General features: G+C 44.0%; 1 protein-coding gene across 4 annotated transcripts; it reads left to right on the top strand.

Annotated features, from left to right (window-relative positions):
* Positions 1 to 423: 423 nt before the first annotated feature.
* On the top strand, positions 424 to 24,071 carry CDC25A (cell division cycle 25A). 4 transcript variants are annotated; one of them, XM_049863070.1, is made up of 15 exons: positions 424 to 647; positions 1,642 to 1,715; positions 3,329 to 3,371; positions 4,198 to 4,234; positions 4,695 to 4,793; positions 6,781 to 6,900; positions 9,527 to 9,661; positions 10,084 to 10,158; positions 11,504 to 11,674; positions 17,275 to 17,373; positions 19,293 to 19,355; positions 19,442 to 19,540; positions 20,411 to 20,541; positions 21,541 to 21,652; positions 21,882 to 24,071. In XM_049863070.1, the coding sequence occupies exons 1-15, from the start codon at positions 478 to 480 to the stop codon at positions 22,020 to 22,022; spliced, it is 1,569 nt and encodes a 522-aa protein (XP_049719027.1). In that variant the 5' UTR covers positions 424 to 477; the 3' UTR covers positions 22,023 to 24,071. The 4 variants fall into 4 exon arrangements, with proteins under 4 accessions (XP_049719027.1, XP_049719026.1, XP_049719030.1 ...); XM_049863069.1 differs by having other exon boundaries at positions 4,692 to 4,793; XM_049863073.1 differs by lacking the exon at positions 6,781 to 6,900.
* Positions 24,072 to 24,365: the final 294 nt, after the last annotated feature.

Genomic DNA, 24,365 nt, shown 5'->3' with positions numbered 1-24,365 from the left:
CACGAAAGGCCATCTCAGCCCCAACAGCCCGGGAGGGAGGTGTGGGTTTGCTTAGTGTTCTGCGTCCCCGGATTGGGCAAGGGTGAGAGAAGAACGAAGAGTGTGTGAGCCCGGGCCGTTGCCTCGCGGCCCTCTCCCGCCCTCCTTTTCTGATCCTCAGTGTTTGGATTTAATCTTCAGGTTGCCGGCTCCCGCCCGCCCGCCGGCCTCGCGGGGGGCGGGTCGGGCCCCCGTGCGTGTGGCTGGCGCCTGCCCGGCCCAGACACCCGCCCGTCCGCGCCGCTTGCCCGCGGCGGCCGCGTCCCTAAACCGCGGGGTCGTGTTTGTGTTTGACCCGCTGACACCGGCAGCTGGGCGCGCGGCCGAGGCCGGTGTCGGCGCGGCGGGGCGCGGCGGGGCGCGGCGGGGCGGGGCGGGGCGGGCGCGGCGGAGGCGGAGAAAGAAGGAGCGGGAGCCCTGGGGAGGCCGGGTGCCGCCATGGAACTGGGCCCGGAGCCCCCGCACCGCCGGCGCCTGCTCTTCGCCTGCAGCCCCCCTCCCGCGCCACCGGCCGTCGTAAAGGCGCTGTTCGGCGCGCCAGCCGCCGGGGGGCTGTCGCCTGTCACCAACCTGACGGTCACCATGGACCAGCTGCAGGGACTGGGCAGGTGAGGAGGAGGTCAGCGGTGGGGCTCCAGGCTGTCGGTCCTGGCGGTCCCCGGGGAGACTGGGCCGGGAAACCGGCTCGGGGAGAGGCGGACCTGCCCGCCTGGGTCTGCCGCTCGGGGGCGGCAGCGCCGGCCCCAGGGCCCGCCATGTGCACCCTTTTCTCGTGAGGAATGTTGGGCGGGAGAGGCCATTCGGACCCTCCAGGGCCGGACCCGGTGTGGGGTGGGGATGGCCCCTGCTCCCCACCTTCACCACCCCTTTGGGGTTACCCTGTACCCTCCTTCTGCCTCTTCCCTATCCCAGGGAGCCCTCTGGAACCTGTCCCCACGGGGAGAAAGCAGGGCCTCCTTAGCCCTTAGCTGAACCTCACAGGATCTTAATTTCCTGTGAGCTTTGTTCCTACCCAACAAAGGGACGTGGCATTTTCTTTCCTGGTGTTTGTACAAAATTATCGCAATCTCTCCTGGCCTCGTGCGCATTCCTGTTGCCCACTCGGTTCCTTTCCCAAAGCCAGGCTTTTTTACCCAACTTTCCATACCGGAAAGCTCCGGGACTTTTTCTTAGAGTAAAAAATGCATCGTACAGTGTTTCTAATGAGGCAGCTTTTCTCCCAGCCTTGGGCATCCCTTTTTCTAACTAAGCAAATGTCTTCTTCCTTTCTAAACCTCTGAAAGGCAGAAACACTGCCCTGGTCATCTTTAATCGTCTCTTCTAGCCCAGTGCCTAGAACACATGTTCCCATTTCAGGAAATATTTCAATACTGGTCATAATCATACCCTACAATGTGGCCCAGGAGTGTGCCCACTTTCTCTTTTCTCCTCTGCTTTTATCCTCAAGTGCAAACTGGGTGTTCAGGGTGGGAAAGTGGAGCCTGGTGTGGCCTAGAAGTAATGATGGTTCATGGCAGCCCAGCCCGGCCACTTGTTAAGCTTGTGGCCTGTCTCCTGCATGTAACCTTTTAATTGAGTCCTGGAAATTTCTCTTGGTTGTAGTGAGTATGAGCAGGCACTGGAGGTGAAGAACAGCAGTCTGCAGAGGATGGGCTCCTCCGAGTCAACTGATTCAGGTATTTTCTGTCTTCAGTTACGCATTGTGTGTCTGCTGTGTAGGGGACAACACTGGGAATTTACTGAAATATTCCTCTTCACTTGGGGACTTATTGGTGAGTGGTTGAGACAGGATATGGAGAATGCAAGGCATCGGGTGACAAACACCCTTAGGAACAGCAGGAAGAAACCCCTTGTAGCAGTTTATGGAGAGACAAAACAAGTTCAAGTGTCTGCAAGGAAGTGGTGTGTGCTGGGCCTTGAAGGATGAGTAACCCACTGCCCACTGCCGTCAAGTCGATTCCGACTCATAGCGACCCTGCAGGACAGAGTAGAACTGCCCCATGGAGTTTCCAAGGAGCACCTGGTGGATTTGAACTGCCAACCTCTTGGTTAGCAGCTATAGCGCTTAACCACTACACCACCAGGGTTTCCGAAGGATGAGTAGTAAAGTAAAATTCACCATACCGTTATAAGTGTAATTCAGGACGTCATCGGTTAAAATTTGGGGTCAAGTTATTGGAAGTATAATGAAAGTATTTGAGTAAGCTTGTGGAGGAAAACCGCCACTGTATTATTCTAAATCATAAATTTATGTTACTACAGGGTTTATCTTTGCACAGATAAGAGCATTTGGGCACAGATACATTAGGTGAAAGAACTGCAAGAACAAAAGTCTTAAAATACAGGCAGCTTCTTGAGAGCTAGATATAGGATTTTTATTTGTGGCAGTGTGGGAGGCCTTTCATGAGATGGGTACCTTACTTTGGTGCCATTTTGTTGAAGGCAGCAAATATTGGCCTTACATGTCACACGACTAGTAATTGAATTTTCAAAATCCCAAATTTTCCCACGTGATTTGCCAAGATAAAATATTTGAAATTGAAACTATCCCAGAAAACCCTGATACCTGTTCTTTCTGTGGTTGGAACTGACAGTTGGAAAGTTACCTGAGTTACCTCTGAACAACCAGGCAATCATGCCGTGAATCAGTTTAACCTTTTCCTCAAAATCTGTTTCAACTGATGGTAATTGGGATTCCTAGGTAATGCAAACGGCTAATGCACTAACCGAGAGGTTGGAAGTTAGAGTCTAGTGAGAGGCACCTTGGAAGAAAGGCCTGGTGACCTACTTCCAAAAAATCAGCCATTGAAAACCCTATGGAGCATAGTTCTACTTTGACGTACATGGGATCTCCATAGTTTGGGTTTTTTTGTTTTGTTTTGTTTTGGTAGTATTTGCAAGTAGGAGAGGGAATTGATAGATTATACTACAAAAATATTCAGACTTGCGCAAATAAGATGTTTTTGACAATCAGCAAACCACAGAAATCAAGTAGAGGTTTGACTTCAGTTCTGGCAAAGGTCTAAGCTATGAGTCTTTATTGGCTGACTTATACGTAAAGTTCTAATTTTATTTATTTTTAATGACAAAATGTATTTTGTTTATGATTTTCTGAGAGATTTTTAGACACTTGCAAAGCACAAAGAACTGAAAATATTTTAAATGAAAATCGACAGGCAAATGGAAATTCTGGTTGAAGGAATGAAGGCTGCTTTATAGACCAGCTGAACTACAGTGATTAATGGCGGCTAGAAACACTTTTTTTTTTTTTTTTTTCAATTTCCCACAGGCTTCTGTCTGGATTCTCCTGGGCCCTTGGACAGTAAAGAAAAGTATGTATTCACTGCTTTTAAATGTTTGTGCTTAGAAAAAGGTTTTGTTAATTCTATAATGACATTTTTCACACTCTGGCCTAGACCCCTGGCTTTAGCTGTCCCTAGTCAACAACAATCAAACTCTGACACACATGGGGTCACCATAAGTCAGAATCAACTGGATGACTGATGGTAGTCAGACTCCTTAATCCTGCCAACATTCTTGCTATCTTTTGAGAATGAGTGGTTTACATCAGCAGTTTTCAGAACCTCTCCTCCTTTATTTTAGCTATAATTTTGATGTTCTATTCAGAGCACTCAAACCCCTACTCCACCCTATAACATCATGGCCTTAAGAAAACCTGTGCTTTCAGTCATTGTGAAGGTTCTCAGGGCAAAACAGTCACTCCCTTGAGGACTCTGAGCATTAGGTGGGACCGGTGGGGAGAGTGGGGCACAGGAGCAACTGAACTTAGTTCAGCTGTGCTTCTGTGGTGTGAGTAAGCAGTCCTTGCAAGAGGCCACTGTCACTGAAGATTAGGGATGAGGGAAAACAGACTACAGCAAAAAGCATTTCTGATCACCTCCAATGTATAATAATTCAGGGTTTTTGTTTTGTTTTGCTTCATGATTTTTGCAATTTTCTCGGGGAAGGGGGGAACCTGTGCGTTTTAAGGGAAGACCTTAGTTTGTTTTTTTCACCTAGAAACTCAATATTGGGTTTGCTTCTTTGGGAGGCTGGTCTGTGTAACTGTCCCCAGACTACAGGCTAGACACTGTTCGTCTGCTAATATGAATAAATCCTTGCTTTATTCTCATTATTTACCTTCTGGTCTAATTGCAGCCTTGAAAATCCCATGAGGAGAATAAATTCCCTACCTGTAAGTTAGTGTCCTTGTTTATTCTGAGCTAATACCTTTTCTCTGCCCCCTCCCCTCCCGCTTAGCTACCAATGTAACCTTGATATGAGATCTTAAAGGGTGAAGACTGCTTATCTATAAGCACAAGACTATGGAAAAGCACTCAAGACCCTCTACATATTCATCTCTACCAGACTTTTATCAAACCTGCCAGGGTTCTTTTTACACCAGTGATATTATTTTGGAGATGATTTGGCCTTTGCTGAGAGGAATGTAGACCTTGTCAGGTTAGGTGTAAAGCCATGTAATGAGGACCTCCAACCTGTGTTCTGGCAATATGGCGCCTTGGCCACACTTATTGGATACCTACTACTATAGTGTAAGAAGAGCTAGCCCTCCCCTCTTTTTTTTCTTTCCCTTTCTTTTGAGAACTGAATTCTCATTTATGTACCCTAATTTCCTCTTTTCATTTTGATAGCAGAAGCTCCTGGGGTGTAGCCCAGCTCTGAAGAGGAGCCATTCTGATTCTCTTGACCATGATGTCTTTCACATGATTGACCAGGATGAGAACAAGGAAAATGTGAGTATGGCATCGCTATACTAACGACTAACCCCGGGCAGAAGTAAAATCAATGACTGGCTGCTTTCTGGGAGCTGAAACCTTTGCCAAAATCAAGCATGGTCTTTGGGGTCAGAGAATCCGAGGTTTGAATCCTCCTTCTTACTCGTTGTGTGACCTTGAGCAAGTTACTTCTGTTTTTAGTTTTCACTTTCCTCATTTGTAAAATAGATGTGTTTTTTTATGACCATTGCTGGAAATAAGTGAGATAATGTATATAAAACACTTAAAATGGTACCTGCCATGTAGGAGTTACTCAGATGGCAGCTCTTAGGAATATTTATGTCCATAAATAGTCAGTCTGGGAGGGTCAGCCCAGGCTTTCCTTTTCTCTTTGCTCTAACCCTGAGAGCTCAGGAAAAGGCTTCTTGGCAGCATTTGGAAGAATTGGGTCAATAGGTTCCAGGGAATCTCAGGGTAATGGAAATGGTGGCTTAGAGGAGGAATTTCTATGATCGTCCATCTAAAAAAAAGTCTCAACACTGTGGCCTGGCCTTCTCTCTTGCATCTGGCAGGGTGCCTTGCATAGGGCAGGCATCCAAACTCACTGAATGAATTAGCCCAGGCCCTCTTTCTCACTATTTCTACATCTGTTTGTTTCCCCCCTTTTTCCATTCCCTGCTGAAATACCACAATTTATAATCCTTAAAATCTTCCACACTTACTGCAAAACCTGCTGCTTCCAAGAACTCTCCTGATGGTTCATTTGGCAACTTGAGAGATGTTTTGAGGGAGGATACAGAAATGAGTTTTTGTGGGAACACCCTGCTCTCCCTGTGTTGAGCACTTGGGCACTGCTCCAGCCTCTGTGTAGTGCTTTCTGCCACACAGGCCAAGCTGTACTGATGCCTGGCCCTACCCAGGGCTTGGCTTCTCCCAGGGTTGCCTGCCTGGACCCTTGTTCTAGAGGGGAAACTGGGTAGGTGATGGTAAAAGCGTGCCCTCTCTGGTGTCATACTTCCTAGCTTTGTGACCTTGGCCACATCATGTGGCCTATAAGGCCTAGTTTCCTCATCTGTAAAATGGGGGCATCCAGGTGGTATTTGAGGGTTAGATGAATTAATGCACAGAAAGTGCTTGGGTACTGTGGTGGCACATCAACATTATGTGATACTAGTTGTTATTGCACTGAGCCCTTAATGACAAGTTCTTAAGTGGGTATTTCAGGTAGGGCAGTGTGGTTTTTCAAATTTCTCTATAATTATACTTGTTTTCTAAACTTTGTATTGAAATCTAACATAAAATAAAATATACAGATCTCAAGTATACAGCCTGATAAATTTCTACAAGTGAGCATACCTATATAAGTACCACCCAGATCAAGATGACATGACCAAACCCCAGAGGCTCCCTTTTGCTGCCTCTCTGTCAGTAACCATCTCCCACAAAAGTAACCATTAGTCTCCGTTTTGTCACCCTACATTAGTTCTGCCTGTTTTTTAACTTTTTTTTTACACGGTATATATTCTGCCACATCTGGCTCCTTTAACTCAACATTGTATTTGTGAGACTTAGCCACAAACTGGCAAGCCAGTAGTTTTTGTTTTTGTTGCTTTTAGTATGTGATAGTTATTTGAAGCGGGAAAGGCATTTTCTTATGTGTATGAAGAGGTGAAAAATAGAAGGCCCTTAAGCATATAGTATTTATCCCAGTGTAGTGGTTTTTCTGAGATTTTTTGTTTTGTAGAGTTGGCAGATATTTGTATGTTAGGAAATAAAGTATTTGTGGTGGAGGGGGAATGCTGCTTTAGAAGTTGGTCATTGAACAGGTTACACATATCCAGTGTTAGAAGTTAGATCAGAAACAGCTCCACCCTTCATTCGGAGGCTGTTGTAAAGGTGGTGACTAGTGCCCACTCCTCTTGCCTGTCTCACCCAAGCTACAGCTGAGGCCCTAGAGCTGGTTTTCATGGACAGTAGAAGATGTCTCCGCTATACTGTCTTGCAGGAAGCCTTTGAGTTTAAGAAGCCAATCAGACCTGCATCTCGTGGCTGCCTGCACTCTCATGGACTTGAGGAGAGTAAAGATCTCTTCACGCAGAGGCAGAACTCTGCCCCAGCTCGGATGGTACGTGCCCTGACTTCCGCAGGGGAGCTGCTGAGGGGAAGCAAGAGTTAAAGCACCCTCTTTAACCTGGAACTGAAGACACTGCAGTAGTTCTTACTGTCTTTATCTTGACTTTGTCCTTTGAAACTAGGCTGTGAAACATTCTCGCTGTTTGAGACAGGCAGAAGCAGAGTGAGAGCTGTTGTGTTTGAAACATTGTACTTGAGTGGGGAAAATAATCTGCAGGCATCCTGGGTCATTCTAAGTGTGTGTATGATGGGGTTATATCTTTTACTTAAAACTTGCGCTTTTACTATGCATCCTGAGTGCTAGAGGCACTCCCCAGAGAGGGGTTTTATTTGGAGACAGCACTTGGCTTCTTCAAAGGTGGCTTATTAACAACAATGGTGAATTCCAGTGAACCACTGCCTACAGGCTGCTTGGCAGCATTTAGGGTCACTTGTCCCTGGGCTATTTATTTGTTAGTCAGAAACTGTCATTACTTCTAAAGTTTCCTACTGTTAGCCTGAACTGGATCAATAAACAGCCCTATAGACTAGAGAGAGCCAACTTGAGCTGATCATAGTTGGTTTCTGAGTTTTCCTGGGAATTTGGGTCTGAAAATACAGCTTTCCAATCTGGCATGTGGTTTGAGATTCAGGTTCGGCTGATATTACTGTTCTGTCTACCACTGCACAAACCACTTTGACAACATGTTCTTATATTGAGTCATCATGATTTTGTGAAGTAGCTGGAGTTACCCCATTTTACAGATAAGGAAAGTACAGTCACAGGAGTTGAGAGATTTGCCAAAGGTCGCAGATAATAGAACACCAGGATTTAACAGAATCTCCAGAAGCCTGAGTACACGGTAACCCTTTGGGAGTTGGGTATGAAGAACTAAATATCTTTAGCGTATGCTTGGAGAGCAGAGCACCAGGGTTTCCTGTGATCACTTGGCCATCCCTAATTGTAGGTGCTGGGCATGCAAACTGAAAGGTCAATGCCAATCCCACTGGTTTGGCTAGCAGACGTGTCAGAGGATATTTCTTTGGTATTGTTTTTAGTCTCTAAGCCACAATCTGTTTCCTCATAATAGCTTCTTGGTGTAGGAACCTGGGGAAAGAATTAGTCCTATCTAGAAACAGATCTAGACTTGTCTGGCGTTTTCTATACCACATTTGTACTTGGGGATCCCAGAACCTATCTCACAAAAACCAGTTTATAACCTGGAGTGCTATCCACAATAACGTTACTCCCTCTGGGCTCCAGTGGCACAGAAACTGCCAGTTTGTCCAGGATGTATTCAGGTGTACTTGTGGAGAGTCAAAGATGTCCGGAACTTGTTTCATATCAGGGAAGCATAGCTAGCATGAGAACCGGAGTAGGCCAGCTGCAAAGGGGATTCCTAGGTGAGCGATCCACTCACTGAGCCAGAGGGCCACTTGAGGACAATTGCCCAAAGGGATTTGGGTGTTCTTAAGGATTATTTATAGGTCTTATTTTAGAGCTGCCTTGTTACTGTTAAAAAGTGTATCTCTAAACTTTTTTCCTAGCTTTAAAAGCTCCTAAAAGAGACATAATTCAGTGTTAGCAGTGTTTATCCCTAGATATCGGATTTGTGAATGATTTTCTGAATTTTTTATATTAAATCAGTGTTAGTTATACAGTGGAGGTTCCTCCCCTAAAAAAACAACACAAGATTGCCTAATGAAATACTCCTATTTTTACTCCAGGAGTGGTTCCATCTCCTCGGGAGGTAGTGGAGTACGGAGAAAACCTCGGGCTTTGGAATCAGCCAGCCTAGTTTTGTGATCTTAGTAAACTCTCTTAAGCATAAGTGTCCCGATTTGTTAAAAAGAAAAGGATTAACTACCCCTTAGTGTGTGTTGTAGGAGCTCTGGTGGCACAATGGTTAAGAGATCAACCGCTAACCAAAAGGTCTGCAGCTGGAATTCACCAGCTGCTCCTTGTAAACTTGATGGGCAGTTCTACCCTGAACTATAGGGTTGCTATGAGTCTGAATAGACTCAACGGCAATGGGTTTGGTTTTGGTTTAGTGTGTTTTAGGCTAATATGGGATTGTACATATAAAGATTATATATCATAGTGCCTTGCACATAGTAATTGATTTAAAAATTGAGCGGCTATCATTTAAATCCCGAGTGTAAAGAACTAGGATATACTTTCTAGAACCAGGCCACCCTTTATTTCCCTCTGTCAGAACTTGTTACATAGATATTCTCTAGGCTGTTGTCTGGTCTCCATAGAGACTTGCATCTTTTCATCCTTCTTTATTTCAGCAGGTTATCATAGTATCACAACTCTCATGTTGATCACCATTCACCAGTTGTGACCTGATAAAACAAACCTTGTTCTTCACAAGAGCCCATCCCCAGATCCCTCATAAAGTGATTGCTTCTGGGAAGAGTCTTTTGTAAAGACTTCTTACTTCTTAACCTGACTCTGTGAGTGTCACATCATTTATAATCTCAGGGTACATTTTTCTTTGTTTACTAGCTGCTAAAATTTTACTTCTTATAACAAATACAGTATCTTTTCCTCATGAAAGCTCATGACCTAACCAAGGAAATAAAAACTGATCAGAGCTGTCATTTGTTAACAAGTAGTGAATTGTGTCTTCTAGCTTTCCTCGAATGAAAGAGAGAGCAGCGAGCCAGGGAATTTCCTTCCTCTTTTTCTGCCCCAGTCACCTGTGACAGTGACTCTGTCTGATGAGGATGATGGCTTCGTGGACATTCTCGATGGAGAGAGTCTTAAGGTACTGTGTGTGTGTGTGGCTGATACTTTTCTTCAGTTGGTGAGAATTTATTGAGACTCTGATTCTAACCTGAATCACTCCTATGGGAGGTTCAAAAGATGACATTAATATGGTCCTTCTTACCCTGAAGGAGCTGACAATCTATTTTGTGCAAGAGACGTGAAATAAAAACAGCGTAACGGTGTAGGACTAGCTGCCACATGGTGTAAAGTTGAATTGGCTGAGGATGCCTCCTCATGTACCTTCAAGGGAGAAGAAGCTTATAGCCATGTTCAGATATCAGAACTATTAAGTGTGATTCTCTTCTGACCTTAAGGGCTGGGGGAGTGGTGGTGAGGGAGGAGGGGACATTACATGCCTTCTATCCAAACTAATGTTAGTTTCTATTGGATGTTTTTAAACCAGTTTTCCTTTTTCTTTAGAATGATGAGGAGACCTCATCATGCATGGCAAGCCTCTGGACAGCTCCCCTTGTCATGAAAAGAACTACAAACCTTGTGAGTTATTCCCACGTGTCTGGAGGAAGCCTTGAGTAACTGGGCTCTGGGACAGTATGGACCCATATTATCCTCTAAACAGAAAGCTAGTCTTTCTGCTCACACCGCCATAGGAATCAGAACTTGTTCCATTTGAGATTCTTTGGATCCATGGGCCTTGCTATTTGACTGGTCTCTAGTGTTCTCTGATGTAACTTTTTTTTTCCCCCCTCATTGATGTGTGAGGGCACCTTGGTAATTTATATGCGTGCAGTTCTTGTTTTTATAATTTCATTTCAATCACGATTAGTCAGCTAATGTCCTTTCTGGATGACCTACAACTCTGGTCTCTCTGAACTTACTAGTGTAAGCACAGCTTTGGGTGACTTCACTTCCAGCTGGCAGCATCCTAAATGTTGTCTAAGTGACCATCAAAACTCTGCCTTGTACCTTCGCAAAGCAGATTCCCACCCTGGACCTCATGGCTTCCTCTTGCTCTGATTTTGAGAAGGGGCAGGCAGTTGCTGTGGCCACCAACATTTGCTTCAGCCAGGATTTGGTGGGGCCAGTGGGTGAACTCCTGTGCTTCCATGTTGAAACTTCCCTTTTAGTCAATGTCCTTAATTAGCCATTTTTGTACCTGTGTGTCTTCTTGCCCTAAATAGGGTTTGGTGATGCAGTGATTAAGAGATCAGCTGCTAATAAAAGATTGGCAGTTTGAATCCACCAGCCACTCCCTGGAAACCCTATAGGGCAGTTCTACTCTGTCCTATATGGCCACTGTGAGTTGGAATCAACTCAGTGGCAATGGGTTTGGGGTTTTTTTTGTTTTGTTTTGGTACCTGTGTGTCTTCGTGCCCTAAATAGGGTTTGTCTCTGCTGTCATCCTCTGTAGCACCTTGGTTTAACTCAGCCCCAATATTAAAACTTCACACTTCTGGAAGTAAGACAGTAGGAAGTGAGTTGTTTTTCCCTGTCGCAATCAGGCGATAGCAGTGGAGAGAGAGCACCTGATGGTAAAGTGGACAATAGCTTATTCTGGAATGTGGCCTAGTTAAACTCATGCATACATTCGTTACTCTGCCCCACAAACTTACACTCTTAACTCCATTTTAACAACCTTTATGGCCATGTTTTATTGTATAACCTAGCTGTCTTATACCTTTTCTGGATTTAGGTGGGGTATTTAAACCCAACAAACTGTCCAAGCAGGGTACAAGTAATAAAATGGATGGGATGAGGCAAGTCAAAAACGTGTTCCTGATTGGAAGGTCACAGTTACGTCTCTTCACTCTGTGTAGACAATAAGCTTTTTAAGAGCAAGGATTGTCTTACTCAAAATTGATTTGTCTTTTTTTTTCCTAAGGGCAATCGATGCAAGCTGTTTGACTCCTCTTCCATGTGTAGCTCTACCCGGTCAGTGTTGAAGAGACCAGAACGATCTCAAGAGGAATCTCTGTTTGGGAATACAAAGCGGAGGAAAAGCATGACTGGGGCCAGTGTGGAAGAGGCAGCCACTCCAGGGAAGCCCCAGGAGGTTAGTTTTGTGGGTTCCTTTTTGTCTGAAGGGAGTGATTTTTCACTGGTTTCAAAAGTGTCCATAATTGCCTATTAAAGCATTTTTATGATGGCTGCTTCAAAATCCTCGTCAGATAATCCCAATATCTGTGTCTTTTCAATGCTGGTGTCTGTTGTCTTCCTGTTCAAATTCCCATTCAAAATTCCTAGTCAGATTTTCCTGGTTATTGGTATGAATGAATGACTTTTCTATTGTTCCTGTATATTTTGAGACTCTGGATCTATGTAAATCTGTTTTACCAGGCCTTGTTTGATACTGTGGGGAGGGGTAGGGTGCCACTTCTTTACTGCCATGTGGAGATGGAAACCCAAGTTCTCCGACACAGGTTCCATGGACACCTGGAGTGGTGGGAAGCCTCACTGCTGAGTCAGTGACGGGGAGTTCAGGCTCCTCGAGTGGCCTCCGCTGACACCACAGGGCAGGGGATCCCCATTACCACTGGGCAGAAAGGAAAGTCTCAGTTCGTTACTCAGCCTTCTCTGACACCATCCCAGTGGAGCAGGGGTTAGGACACTTCATTACAGCTGAGCAAGACTGGAAGTCTCCTCACTCAGCCCTTGCTGACAGCGGTAGCAGCCATTTCCCCTGGTGTTTGGTTGGAGTAGGGCCATTATTGCCTAAAGGTTCTCTGTCTTCCTAGGCTGACCTTTTCCTAGTCTGTTAGAGAGAGCAGGCTTTTTTGTTGGAGCTTGTGTGTGTGTGTTGGAAATAACAAAACATGCCCTGAACAATTTCTGCTTGTACAATTCAGTAGCATTGACTACAGTCTTCAAGTTGTACAGCCATTCTCACTCTTCTTTTCCAAATTATCCCACCACCATTAACATAAACTCATTGGCCCCTAAGCAAAAACTTCCTCTTCCCTGTCCCTCCCACCCCTGGTAATCACTAGTAATTTTTGGTTTCTGTATAGTTGCTTATTTCATACAAGTGAGATCAAACAGTATTTGTCCTTTTGCAATTGACAGGTTTTGCTCAGTAAAATGTTTTCAAGGTTCATCCGTGTTATGGCATGTATCAGGATTTCATTTCTTTTTATAGCTGAGTAATGTTCCGTTGTATGAATCTACCACATTTTGTTTATCCATTCATCTGTTAATGAATATTTCAGCTGTTTGTACCTTTTGGCTGTTGTGAACATTCGTGTATGTGTGTGTCTGTTTTGGTTTCAGATCTCTTGGGTATACACCTAAGAGTAGAATAACTGGGTCACGTGGTAGTTCCATGTTCAACGTTTTGAGGAACCACCAAATTGTTTTCCCACGGTGACTACTATTTTACATTCCCATCAACGATAGATGAGAGTTTCTGTTTCTCCACAACCTCACCAACACTTACTGTTTTACACTTTTTTTTTTTTATTGTCATTCTCATGGGGGAGCAATGATTTTGATTTGCATCTCCCTAAGGAAACTCTGGTGGTGTAGTGGTTAAGTGCTACGGCTGCTAACCAAAAGGTCAGCAGTTTGAATCCACCAGGCGCTCCTTGGAAGTTCTGCTTGGGGGGCAGTTCTGCTCTGTCCCATAGGGTCACTGTGAGTCGGAATCCACTTGATGACAACAAGTTTGGTTTTGGAGTGACTAATGATGTTGAGCATCTTTTCATGTGCTTGCTGGCCATTTAAATATCCTCTTTGGTGAAAGGTCCCTTCAAGGCCTTTGCCCATTTTTTGATTGGATTGTTTGTCTTTTTGTTAAGTTGTAGAAGTATTGTATATATTTTGAATAGTAGAAACTTGTCACATATGGGCTTCCCCAAAATTTTCTCGCGATCTGTAGGTTGTCTTCACTTCTTTGGTAAAATCCTTTGATGAACAAAAGTATTTCATTTTTATAAGGTCTCATTTATCTATTTTGTCTTTTGCTTTTGTTGTCATATCTGATAGCCCATTGACAAAAGCTAGGTCCCACACCTTCCCCCTATATTTTCTTCTAAGAATTTTATGGTTTTAGCATTCACATAGGTACTTGGTCCATTTTGAATTGGCTTTTGTGTATGGTGTGAGAAATGGATCCTGATTAATTCTTCTGCATATGGAAATCCAGTTTTCCCAGCACCGCTTATTGAAGAGACTGTTCCTTCCCCATTGGATGGATTTAGTACTGTTCTTGAAAATCAGTTGATCATAGATGTATGGATTTGTATGTGGACTCTCAGTTCTGTTCCATTGGTCTATATGTTCCATATGTCTATATGTCTACCAAACCCAGAACCCAGTGCTGTCAATTCGTTTCCGACTCACAGTCCAGGCTGTTTTAATTACTGTGGCTTTATAGTATGTTTTAAAATCGGGAAGTGTGAGTCCTACTTTATTCTTCAATATCGCCTTAGCTATTTGGGATCCCCTGCCCTCCCATATAAATTTGGGGATTGTATTGAATTTATAGATTGCTTTGGGTAGTATTGACATCTTAACTAAATTAAGCCTTCCAATCCATGAAAAGTAATGTCCTTCCATTTATTTAGGTCTTCTTTAAATTCTTTTAGTAATGTTTTGTAATTTTCTATGTACAAGTCTTTTACCTTCCTGATTAAATTTATTCTTAGGTACTTTATTGTTTTAGATGCTATTGTAAATGGTAGTTTCTTTAATTTTCTTTTCTCCTTGCTCACTGCTTGTATTTAAAAACTTGACTCATTTTTGTATTGACCTTGTACCCTGCCACCATGCTAAACTTACTTACAGTATTTCTTCTAATAGCTTTCTTATAGATTCTTTGGGATTTTCACATATAGCATCATGTTTTCTACAAAAACTTCCTCCTTCCCAATTTGGATACCTTTTTTCTTTTGTAGCCTAATTGTTCTGGCTAGGACTTCCAGAACAATGTTGAATAGTAGTGGTGAGAGTGGGCATCCCTGTTTTATTCCTGATCTTACTGGGAAAGCTCTCGGTATTTCTCCGTCGAGTACGGTGTTAGCTGTAGGTTTTTCATAAATGCCTTTATAAAAAAAGGCATTTTGAAGAATTTCTCTCTATTCCTGCTGAGTGTTTTTATTGTGAAAGGGTGTTGGATTTTGTCAAATATCTTTTCTGCATCTATTGAGAATCATAGTTCTTTTCCTTTGTTCTGTTAATGTGGTGTATTACGTTGATGGATTTTCTAATGTTGAACCACCCTTATATTCCTGGGATAAATCCCACTTGGTCATGGTATATAAACCTTTTGATATATTTTTGTATTCAGTTTGCTGGTATTTTGTTGAGTTTTTTTTTTTTATTATTTTTTTTTATTGTGCTTTAAGTGAAAGTTTACCCAAAAAGCCAGTTGCTCATATAAAAATTTATATACACCTTGCTATATACTCCTAGTTGCTTTCCCCCTAATGAGACAGCACACTCCTCTCCACCCTGCATTTCCATGTCCATTCAGCCAACTTCTGTCCCCCTCCGCCTTCTCATCCAAACAGGATCTGCCCACATAGTCTCATGTGTCTACTTGATCCAAGAAGCTCACTCCTTACCAGTATTATTTTCTATCCCATAGTCCAGTCCAATCCCTGTCTGAAGAGTTGGCTTTGGGAATGGTTCCAGTCTTGGGCTAACAGAAGGTCTGGGGACCATGACCTCTGGGGTCTTTCTAGTCTCAGACCATTAAGTCTAGACTTTTTATGAGAATTTGAGGTCTGTATCCCACTGCTGTCCTGCACCTTCAGGGATTCTCTGTTGTGTTCCCTGTCAAGGCAGTCATTGGTTGTAGCTGGGCATCAACTAGTTCTTCTGGTTGCAGGCTGATGTAGCTTTGTTGAGTACTTTTGCATCTATATTCATTAGGAATATTGATCCATAGTTTTCTTCTTTTGTGGTGTCTTTGTCTGGCTTTGGTATCAGGGTAATGCTCACCTCATAGAATGAGCTAGGAAGTGTTTCCTCCTCTTCTATTTTTTGGAAAAGTTTAAGTAGGATTGGAGTCACTTTTTCTATAAATGTTTGGTAGAATTCTCAGTGAAACCATTTTCTGCAGGACTTTTCTTTGTGGGAGGCTTTTTTTTTAATTGTGCTTTAAGTGAAAGTTTACAAATCAAGTCAGTTTCTCATACAAAAAACTTACACCTTGCTATGTACTGTTAGGTACTCTCCCCCTAATAAGACAGCACACTCCTCCTCTCCACCCTGTATTCCCCATGTCCATTCAACTAGCTCCTATCTCCCTCTGCCTTTTGATTACTGATCCAGTCTCTTCACTTGTTATGGGTCTGATGATCGACTATTTCTTCTTGAATCAGTGTAGGAAGTTTATGTTTCAAGGAATTTTTCCATTTCCTCTAAGTTATATACTGAATTCTCTTGCTCAACTTTTTGTGTGTGTGTGTGAGAATCATCCAGATTGTTGCTTACATCCCTAGTTTTTTTGTGTGGTGTTTTTGTTTGTTTTGAAATGCTGTGTACTGTTCATTGTGTGATTATGCATTCTACTGTTAATTGACATTTGGGTAGCGGTTCACAAGTTGTGGCTTCTATGAATAAAGCTACTGTAAATATTCTTGTGCAATTCTTTTTTTCTAGACATACTTTTTATTTCTTGTAGATAAATACTTAGGAGTGGAATTACTGGGTCAGAGGCTAGGTATATATTTAGTCTTAGTAGATATTGCCAAATAGTTTTCCAAAGTATTTGTACTCCCTACAATGTATAAGAGTTCCATTTGTTCCACACTCTTACCCAGTATTTGATAATGTTCATTGCTTTAATTTTAACCATTCTGATGGGCGTGTGGTATGTATGGTTTTAATTTGTATTTCCCTAGTGGTCATTTTTGTTGGTCATAGATTATCCTCACTATTGCTCATTCAAGTCTTTTGCCCATTTTTCTGTTGGGTTGTCTCTTATTTATTTGTGGAAGTACTTTATATATTCAGCTATGACTCTTTCACTGGATGGATGTATATTTTTCCCCCACTCTGGCTTGCCTTTTGATATTGTTCTTTTGATAAATAGAAGTTCTTGATTTTTAAATGTATCTCAATTTGTCAATCTTTCTATTTATGTGTAGTGCTTTATGTGTCACATTTGAGAAATCCTTACCTCTCTGTGATCAGTCCTCTTGACATGACCTTATAAGTCTGATCACTTCCTTGCTTCTATGACAAGGCGTTCCAGGTTCATCTCGTACATTTCTTGTCCCACGCCTGAAGTCAATCACGTCTTCAAAAAGCCCTGGTTTCTTTTAGTGGAAAATAGTATTTAGAGACCACATTATGTCCTGTACACTAGGGGTGCTCATTCACCCCTAGAGCTTTGCAGTGGATAGAGCTGAGAAACGGTTGTTTTTTGTTTTGTTTTGTTTTGTTTTTTAACATAGCCGTAATGTTAACCCCCCTCTTTAAAAAAAAAGAAAGGAAAATTTAGTTTCAGAGCAATTCTGTTAGAGACTAAAATAATAGTGGACCTAGTCCATAGCCCATGTTCATTTATTTACTCCAGATTGAATCAAATAAGAAAAATGCCTTCTTTGCTAAATATAGAAGTTAACATTCCATTCTCTTCCATGTGATATGTTCCAGATGAATGTTTTTGAGAAACCTGTTCAGAACTCCACCTTTGATTTGTTGCAGATTCTACATCAGTCTTTATCCTTGGCATCTTCCCCAAAAGGGACCATTGAGAACATTTTGGACAGTGACCCAAGGGACCTTATAGGAGACTTCTCTAAGGTAATTGCAAACAGATGCAAGCAGAGCTGTTCTGACTGAGTGGTGCACGGAGTGGGGATACCTAGAACCCCACTCAGCCTTTCTCCCTCCCTGAGGTGGCCCCTGAGGTGCCTCCAGAGGGACGCAGTTTGGAAATTTTAAAGGTAGAGAAACTTGGTGGGTTCTCATAGTCATTTTTGTGTTGGACTTTGAGATTATAGACTTTGCTGACCCAGTTTTTTTCTGCTTTGAATTTCTTGTTGATACCATTGTTTTCATCAGTGAAAGCATGCTGAATCATTGAGTATGTCTGAATTTTTGGTAGTTAGTATGGATTTTTTTTTCTTGCCCCGCCCCGCCCCTGCAAGCCTATCCTGTGTCTATTGGTACATATGTGTAACAAATAAAAATTTTCAAAATGTCTATTTTTCCTACCAACAATTCAGACATCTCATACAATACTCTGTAAAAACAGTAATTTGCAGCACATGCCTGTTTCTTTAGTTTCAAACAGCCATTAAGACCCCTGCCTTGTGGCAGCATACTCTGTCAGTGGTACAGCAGCTTCCCAATAAACCCCAGGGGCTGAAAAAGTTCATGGTCACTGTATATACTACCCATTACAAAAGGGTTAAGGTAGGAAGCTGCTGAGCTTGGCTCCAATGCAAAGATCAGGTACTCTGAGAAGTATGTTTTTGATTATAAAAAACAGTATTGCATAAAAGTATAAGGAAGCAGAAATAAACTTCCAGTATCACTAAAGTCTATATGTCAAAAGATTATCGTAGAATGCCCAGGGTTGAAGCTGAATTTCTCCACTCTCCAGAGAAGTTCAGAGAAAGATCAGCTGATGGCCTGAAGTGCTGTGAGGAAGGTTGGCTGCATTTGAGCCATGGTGAAATACCAGGGTGGGACAGGGAATGTGTCGGCAGCAGCTTGTTTGCCACATTTGACTTGCTTAATCTTTTCTTTATTAATTTAGCTAACATTTATTGAAGCACTTATTATGTATTAGGCACTGTGGGGGATTCCCAAGTAAGACCCAATTCCTTTCCTTAAAGAACTTGGTGTAGTAGGAGAGGTGAGCCGTGTTATATACCACATGTAAACGAGCCACATTCACCACACGGCAAATTGAAATAAACGTCACTGAGATGTAAGCAACAGGCTAAGAGAAACAAGGGGAGGTTTGTCTTAGCTAGAGGATTGGGGAAGGTGTGGGCCTGGGCCATTGGTATTTCAGCTGGGTGGGATTTGAAGGAACAGGAAGAGTTAAGAGGTTGAAAATGGGAGATAGTTCCAGCCTGAAGGGATGAGTAACCAAAGACCTGGGTGTGCTTTGGAGGTGTTCCTGCTTGTGAAACCTTCAGCTTGAATTGAGGCTGTTGATTATGTTTGTCACAATGGCCACTGCATGGCCACAGGGGTGGGTGCACTCTTGATCAACCAGTTACCTTAATGAGTAATTGCTGATGTGCCTGTCTTCTGCCTAACTAAGCCTGGACCAGGTCTCATTTTTTCCAACCCCAGAGCCTAGCACCGTAGCAGCTGCTCAGTAGATGAGTGAAGTGCCTTCCCTTACTGTATTTTTAAGTGCCGTTTGTAGTCTGAGATGAGAAATCCTGACAAAAGCAAGTGAAAAAAGAAACTACCAGGATGTTTCTGAATTCAGGCTGGCTTCCTAGCCGGCTAACCTTGGATAAGGTGCTTAATTTGTCTGAGTTTTTCCATCTGAAAATGAGGATGATATTCCTTGTAGGTGTGTGTGAAAATTAAACGTCAGGGTGTTAATGAAGTGCCTACGAGAGTAATTAATTAGCACATACTATCTGATTAATGTTTGCTTTTTTAAAACTGCTTACCAGGCGACCAGTATAAGTGTTGCATTTATAGGCTTTCAGATTTGCTAAGTATCTTTTTTTTTCTCTATTTTATTTTAGGGATATCTCTTTCATACAGTTGCTGGGAAGCATCAGGATTTAAAATACATCTCTCCAGAAATTGTAAGTCACCTCTTTGGAACCCATAGGGTATTTGAATCTAGTGTTCCTAGACCCAGGGTTAATTCTCCTTGGCTTTCTCTCTGCAGATGGCATCTGTTTTGAATGGCAAGTTTGCCAACCTTATTAAAGAGTTTGTTATCATTGACTGCCGATACCCATATGAATATGAGGGAGGCCACATAAAGGTATGAATTCCTGAGGGTTACTGTCGAGCCCTACTGTCTTGTCTCGGGGAGGGACCCTTAGACGGGATCTATGATTTTAAAAAAGGAGGGACAGTGGCACCTGCCCAACTTAACCTCACATGTTATTTGTGAGAATAAAAAGAGACAGAGGATGTAAAGGCATTTGACTCTTGGTGCACCAATTGAATATTCCCTGGTCTACACTGCCCTCTACCACTTTGTACAGCAGATGCTCCCTGTTCTAGCCTTCTTGTCATCACCTTCATGGGCATCTCTAGGTCATACCTGCTGATTTCTAAGCCGAGGGAGGGCAGAAGGTCTCCACAGTATTTGTTGTTCAGGTACAAATATTTGAACACCCCAGGGTTCCTGCCTGAAGAAAGCCAGTCGCTGGCAGTGGTCTCTGGCACGTTTAGCGGTCCCTCTTAGTTTGTAGTTCAGTCAAGCTGCTTAAATTAATGGGGAAGAGGCATTATTAGGACACACTTTCCCAGGAAGAAAGGAACTGTTGGTGCTATTTTAACCTTTTACCAAATGAAGTAGTGTTGAAGAAGTGCTTTACATACAGTGTTTGCTTATGGCTTTTGAAAGTCCCCAAATTCACAGATACCACTCATAACATTACCATAGCTGTGTAATGGAATTTCAGTCCCATTTCCAGTCCCCGTGTGTGTTCCTGCATAGTTAGTGTATAGAGAGCTACGAAGCTCCGTTGAGATACAGGTGCCAGGTGGTCTACTGGGCTATTGAGCCTGGAGACCAGTTCCCGTGTGCCTGTAAAACTGGTCTCGTAGACTTAAAGGTTACTGTCGCGGAGTCAGTACTGCAGGTGTGGGACACACAGATACCAAGAGTCTCTGGTACCTTCAGGGTGCGGTGAACTTGCACATGGAAGAAGAGGTTGAAGACTTCCTACTCAAGAAGCCCATTGTACCTACTGATGGCAAGCGTGTCATCGTGGTCTTCCACTGTGAATTTTCTTCTGAGCGAGGCCCCCGCATGTGAGTGCTGCACAGAACTGGGCTCTGTGGGGCATGGGCACCACTGCTTTTACGGGATGTGGTTGTGCATGGCTCACACTTGGAGCATACGTTAGCATAGCAACCATCCTAATTCACATCCCTGATCATCTCCAGGCCCTGACTTTCACACATGACATATACATACATGGTTTGTAAAAGCATGGAACAGATGTTTTCCCACATTCTTGTCCATTTAGCAGTTACTTAGTTTCATGAGTGGCCCCTTTTCAGTGTGGTTTATAGGCTTGACCTAACAGTTTCAGGAGGAAGGATTTTCAGGTTCCTCCAGTCCAGCCCTGTCTAGGATGCTAGCGTTGACTGCAGCATCCCCTGTGGATCTCTGCTTTATCACCCCCATTCCTGCGTCAGTCCTCGCCATTGTTGGATGTGGCTCGCTGTTAGTCCTAAGTTCCTCCAGATGAAAATAAGGTGGAAGCTACCGGACAGAGTGGAGGAGCAGCAGGGAGGCTGGAGTGGAGTGAAAGGGAGAGCAGCCTGGGGTGAGAGAGTGATAAGAAGTCAGGTTTTGTGGGCCATGTTAAGACTTTGATTTTTACACCAGCATGTGAGGTGGGTTCAGCTGGAAAGATCTGAGTGAGGGAGACAGTAGTCAAAGAGGGAGGAGGCTGGGGAGTATGGCTGGGTTGGGAATTCAGGGAGAAGCCAATACCATATGTGAGGCACGGGGTGGTGACAGGACGATGGTCAGGGGTCAGGTGCTGAGACTGGTTAACTTGGAGGAAGTGAAGTTAGAGAAGAAGCCATCTACCTTTAAATACAAGGCCGTGGCACTGGCCATGACACTGGTCCTAAGGCTCTCCTGTGGTCAGGAACTGTTGGTGTCCAAGAATGAATGTTGAGTTGGGGAGATGTGTGTGAGGACTGCTTAAACCCACAACCACTGCTTTTACTGTATTCTTTCCTTTTTTCTGTATCAGAAGGGCTAACCTGCCTTTGGCCTTCGTTTCCCTTTACTAGGTGCCGGTACGTGAGAGAGAGGGATCGGTTAGGTAATGAGTACCCCAAACTCCACTACCCTGAGCTGTATGTCCTAAAAGGCGGATACAAGGAGTTCTTCCTGAAGTGCCAGGTGAGGCGGGTCTCTGGAGAGCATGCCCTACCCCTCACTCACGTTGGATAAGGGGCCCTTTTGTTGCCAGGAGCCTGGGGTGTCTGCCCTGCAGAGAGCAGGCCCCTATAGAACCTGCTGTCCAGGTCTGCATTGCTGCTCCCAGCTTTGCACCCCTGGGAGGGGAGGGAGAGAACCAGATTGTAACTGTGAGGCAGGTGTGCCCTAACTCACCTCTCTTGTCTCTCAGTCTCACTGTGAACCCCCCAGCTACCGGCCCATGCACCACGAGGACTTTAAAGAAGACCTGAAGAAGTTCCGCACCAAGAGCCGGACCTGGGCAGGGGAAAAGAGCAAAAGGGAGATGTACAGCCGTCTGAAGAAGCTCTGAGGGTGGCAGCGCTGGACTGCAGCAGCCTGAGCCTCCTTGCATCCCTCCCCTTTTCCCTTCCCCTCTTTGCTGCACAGAAACTTGAGGAAAGGGGCCAGCTGTGTGGCATATGAAGAGAAGGCCTGCGGCTTTCACGCCTTAAACCTACCTCCCAGAATCCCAGGGTTGGAGCCCAGAGTATCCTGTTGGCAACACCTCTTCTGTCCCTCATAAGATGGCTTCCTTCTACATCAGGACTATCTGCCAAGACTGTCAGATGCCACAGCACAGTTCCGAGCCACTGTGTCAAGACATCCGAACTCCTCATCCCGCACAGTTGGACCAACAACCTGGTGCCTTGCTGGGCGCTGGCTTTCTGGCATGAAGTACAGGGCTTTCAAGAGGAGGGAGAAGTGGAAGCAGAAGTAACACGAAGAGAAATGCTGCTGGCCAGATACCAAAGGCAGCCTGGGAAGGAAGGGTCTTTGTGGGATAACCCGTATCGTTAATTTATTCAACTTTATCAATCACTTTATTTTATTTTTAACTCCTGGAGACTTGTACTTAACTCCTTTGTTAGGTCAAAATACTGCCATTCTAGGTAGGGTTTTATTATCCCAGGGACTACCTCTGCTTTTAATTAGAAAAAAAAAGAGGGAAGAAAAGTCAAACCTGTTGTGAGTTGTGGGACAGAGAACTAGGAGCTCTGTCACCCCCAGGAGGCACTGCAGTACTGGGGCTGCTGCTATTTAAAGCCAAGAACTGAGATACTTTGGGAGTGGGCACTGGACTCGGGCTTGACTGCAGGACATAAGCTAAACCTCCCAGACCTACCTCAAAGGCTTTTGAGATCTATTTGTGGGGGGCAGGGGAGTTCCCTGTGATACTGGCTAAACTAGGAGCCACAATCAGGAAAGCACTTCAGCCAGCTTCCACCGGGCCACCCCCAGGTCAGTGTTGGAACGTGGTAGTATAGGTATCCCAGGATAGGGGTGGGAATGGGTGGGCTCCAGAGGATGAGGGTAGGAAGTATATACTGAGTGTCTTCCTTCTATTACTCTGACACTCTTTAATAGCTTTTACATTATTATTTTTTTTAATGGTCGTTTTATGAGTTGAGAAATACCAAGTCAGTGTCAAATGGGCCACCCAAGGGAAGGGAGGGGCTGGAAGCCCTGGGCATGCAGAGAAGCTAATGGGTGCTGACAGATGACTATAGAATATTTTTCTCAGGGGGAGTCTGGTGGATTTTGAAGGTAAAACTTTCTGGATTTATCATGTTTTAATTTGAGGAATGGGGAGTGATGGTTCATCATCAGTTGCCTACTCATCTAACCCCGTGGAACTGGGGTCTCAAAGGAACACCTCCCATCAATGGAGCTGGGGCTGACTTGATTCTAGGCAGGCCTACGTGGGGCCTGCTCATCTCTACCCTCAGGCCCAGCCACTCCACTATCTCTGCACCATTGGGGTGTAGCCAAGCTTTTCTTATACACAAGAGTCAATCTCACCTCTTGCCTCGGCATTCTGTTCTGGGGATGGGGAGGGAACCAGTGACACTGGAGATGACTGGTTACTGAGTTACGGGTTGAGTTGCATTTATCTATAAAACAATCTTGTTGAAAAAAAGAATGCGGGGAGTATGGGAGAGAAGAGCTAGAAGACATCTTCCCACACACAATTGAGATATCACAGTTTGGTCCCTGATCTTGGTTGTAGGGATTCTGTTGGTTGGATGCTTGAAGAGGGAGGTGGGATGACCTTCATATTGTACCAGCTCAGCCAGCATTGCTAACCACCTGTTGCAGGCTCTGAAAATAAAAACAATCTTGGACCCATGCTCTCTGCCTGATTCTTGATGAATTTAAAGGGAATTGCTTTTCTCTTTAGGATCTTGGGAACCCACCTGACTAAAACCAGTGTCTGGGACAGCCACATTTCCTCAAGAGGCCAAAGGGCTTTTGCATACCCTGGCTTCAGGGATTCCTGGAAGGAGCCCAAAGACTCAAATGTGTGGTTCAGATTGAGTCACAAGATGAAAAGCCACAGGTTGAAGGAGGGACCACAAGTTTCAACTGTTGTGAAGAAGCCAGAGAGGATACTACAGGATGAAATAGGACAAATGTGGGTAAATCATAGCCCCTCAGGCACAACGAGGGAGACTTGGAAGTGTGATGCTGGGGAGCTGCTGGCTAACTTGTCTAACAACTGGAGCACCTGCAAAATAGAGTGGGGCTTGGGATAGAAAACAACTGTTCCTTCCAATATATATAAATGTAAAAAAGATAGTCGTTCAAGCATATATACCACTATTTATAGATTATTTTTAAGTCTTCCATAATCACATAAATATTTCATCCATGA

Source organism: Elephas maximus, chromosome 20 (genome assembly GCF_024166365.1).
Source record: "Elephas maximus indicus isolate mEleMax1 chromosome 20, mEleMax1 primary haplotype, whole genome shotgun sequence".
Lineage (NCBI taxonomy): Eukaryota > Metazoa > Chordata > Mammalia > Proboscidea > Elephantidae > Elephas > Elephas maximus.
Note: the sequence above shows the minus strand (reverse complement) of the source record. Positions and strands in the feature narration are given on the sequence as shown.

Bases quoted from the DNA above. Each gene is read 5' to 3' on its own strand.
- CDC25A (XM_049863069.1), top strand. From the start codon at position 478: ATGGAACTGGGCCCGGAGCCCCCGCACCGCCGGCGCCTGCTCTTCGCC. The intron at 648-1,641 runs GTGAGGAGGAGG...TCTTGGTTGTAG, and splicing joins CAGCTGCAGGGACTGGGCAG to TGAGTATGAGCAGGCACTGG. The intron at 4,235-4,691 runs GTAAGTTAGTGT...TCATTTTGATAG, and splicing joins GGAGAATAAATTCCCTACCT to CAGAAGCTCCTGGGGTGTAG.